The following is a 1,902-nucleotide window of genomic DNA, read 5'->3' on the forward strand; positions in this document are numbered from 1 at the left end:
GCTCTCTTGTTCTATTTATACTCTTTGTTTTTACCAACTGTTGCGAGCCGCGCACAATCACCTTTCGTTCAATCCGCCCGCTGCGCTTTTTTTAAATGGTCGTTCCATTGCTTTATACTTCCGAGCCGCGCGTAAGTTCTATTTTTTTTAACACTATCTCCAGCTTCAGGAGGGCGGAAGCGTCAAAGGAAACTAAGTCCCCAGCAACACACTCACAATGGGAGAGGTGTTTGCGTTGGAGGTTCGCCCCAGAAGCAATAGATCGTTGTACTCGGCCCAAGAAAAAATCCTATTTAAAATGTAGGTGGTGTAACATTCAAGGGCACATGAAAGTAAAGCAACATGAGTCAGGAAATGTGAGGGGACCTTTACCTTTATAGATTGGCAGTAGATAGCTACACAGCCAGAGAGTGGTGCAGCACCATTAAAGAAACAATATTTAATTATGTATTGTAAGGGTAAAAAAAATATGTCCTCACAGTTCTTGAGAATATCAAATGATAGACCGTCAGGGCCTGCCGCCTTTCGATCTTACATGCCTAATGGGAGTTAAAATTTTCTAATGCGGAAATGTCATCATCAAGCAAGTTATCAACAACAACAACTGGTGCTTATCAGGATAATATCAGGAGGCACCTGGACAGCTGAAACTCATGTGTTCCGCGATTTCCAGTCACCAGAACTTTCCGATACTAGCTTATGCCTTTGCGACCTGATCCTTAATCATTTTCTCATCGAATGCCACATTCTTTGGCGTTTTAAACATTGAAATTTACGTACGAGGTATTCGCGTTCATTCGCCAAGTGTGGAGAAGGATCGTGACAATAATTACGGTACGAATTACGGACTTGTGTTTTAGTTCAAAGCACTGCGAGTCAAACCAGAAAGGATTTCATCGCACGTTTTACAGTTTGGGACCTCCTAACACACTCGTATATGTTAATAGTTAACAGCTTCCATGGCGTTTCTTGTTGGGTCGTTTTCGCTTTCAAGAATGTTAGAAGCCGGAGGAGATCTGGAGATATTGAGTCGGTTAATTGATCTATTCACTTTGCGTATCGCTTTCACTCGTTTCCTAAAGCTATTAATCGAGTCCACAAACTTTGTTTCAAGTGACGACATGACCATAAATCCAGCATCACTAAGATATTTTTGTAGCTCACGTCGTCAATTCCCATTATCCAACCTACAGTTAAAGTCCCCAGCAATTAATACAGTCGGAATGCCAGGTGATCTCAATATCTCGGCTTCAATGATTTCAGCAAAAATAGAATTTACTGGTATTCCCGGGGGAAAAAACACGCCATCAAACAAACTGAAAATGGCTTCATAAATATCAAGTTATCGTTGGCCTTAATTATTAATGGTCGTCTCATTACTACGGTTATGTGTATATTTATTGATTTTGTAATGCAAGCAATATATGCAGTAGCTCGACGCAATAATCAAGACGCTCAAACAGCTAATTCACAGTAAGTACAATGCATGGATATTGAAATTAATGTCCATTTTAGTTCAATGTAATTACAGAATCATTCATATAATTTTCTTAGTTATCCACATATTATTAGACTTATTAGCTTATTTCAGCTCCAACATTAGAAAAGTTCTCCATTGCCATTATCTTGTACTTGTACCGAATTTCTCTCGAATGGGTTAAACTGGCTGATTCTTCCCAGTTTGCTTAAACATTGTTTAAGTTCTCAAAATTACGTTCTCATTTGTTGGACGAACCAAACATAGACAAATTCCATGTGATTCATGTGTATTTCCGTCAGCAATCAGTGCCATCGGAACCGCACCGGCTTTGGCTTTAAAGATCAATTTCCGGACCGGGATTTTAGTCGTGGTCTTTAGCAGTTTTGGTCTGTAATTAGAATCTCTACAATTAAAGACCGGCT

The 1,902-nt window shown here is 39.7% G+C and overlaps 1 protein-coding gene across 1 annotated transcript in view; it reads left to right on the forward strand.

Moving 5' to 3' along the window:
• The window catches only part of LOC117110526, a 25,406-nt gene extending 24,072 nt beyond the window's left edge, over positions 1-1,334 (forward strand). Inside the window, exon 5 of the mRNA XM_033253272.1 lies at positions 948-1,334. Coding sequence (XP_033109163.1) covers positions 948-1,334 — 387 coding nt within the window. The remainder of the gene's footprint in view (positions 1-947) is intronic.
• Positions 1,335-1,902: the final 568 nt, after the last annotated feature.

Source organism: Anneissia japonica, unplaced genomic scaffold (assembly GCF_011630105.1).
Source record: "Anneissia japonica isolate Jap-2015-1 unplaced genomic scaffold, ASM1163010v1 scaffold3434_len466720_cov178, whole genome shotgun sequence".
Classification (NCBI taxonomy): Eukaryota; Metazoa; Echinodermata; class Crinoidea; order Comatulida; family Comatulidae; genus Anneissia; species Anneissia japonica.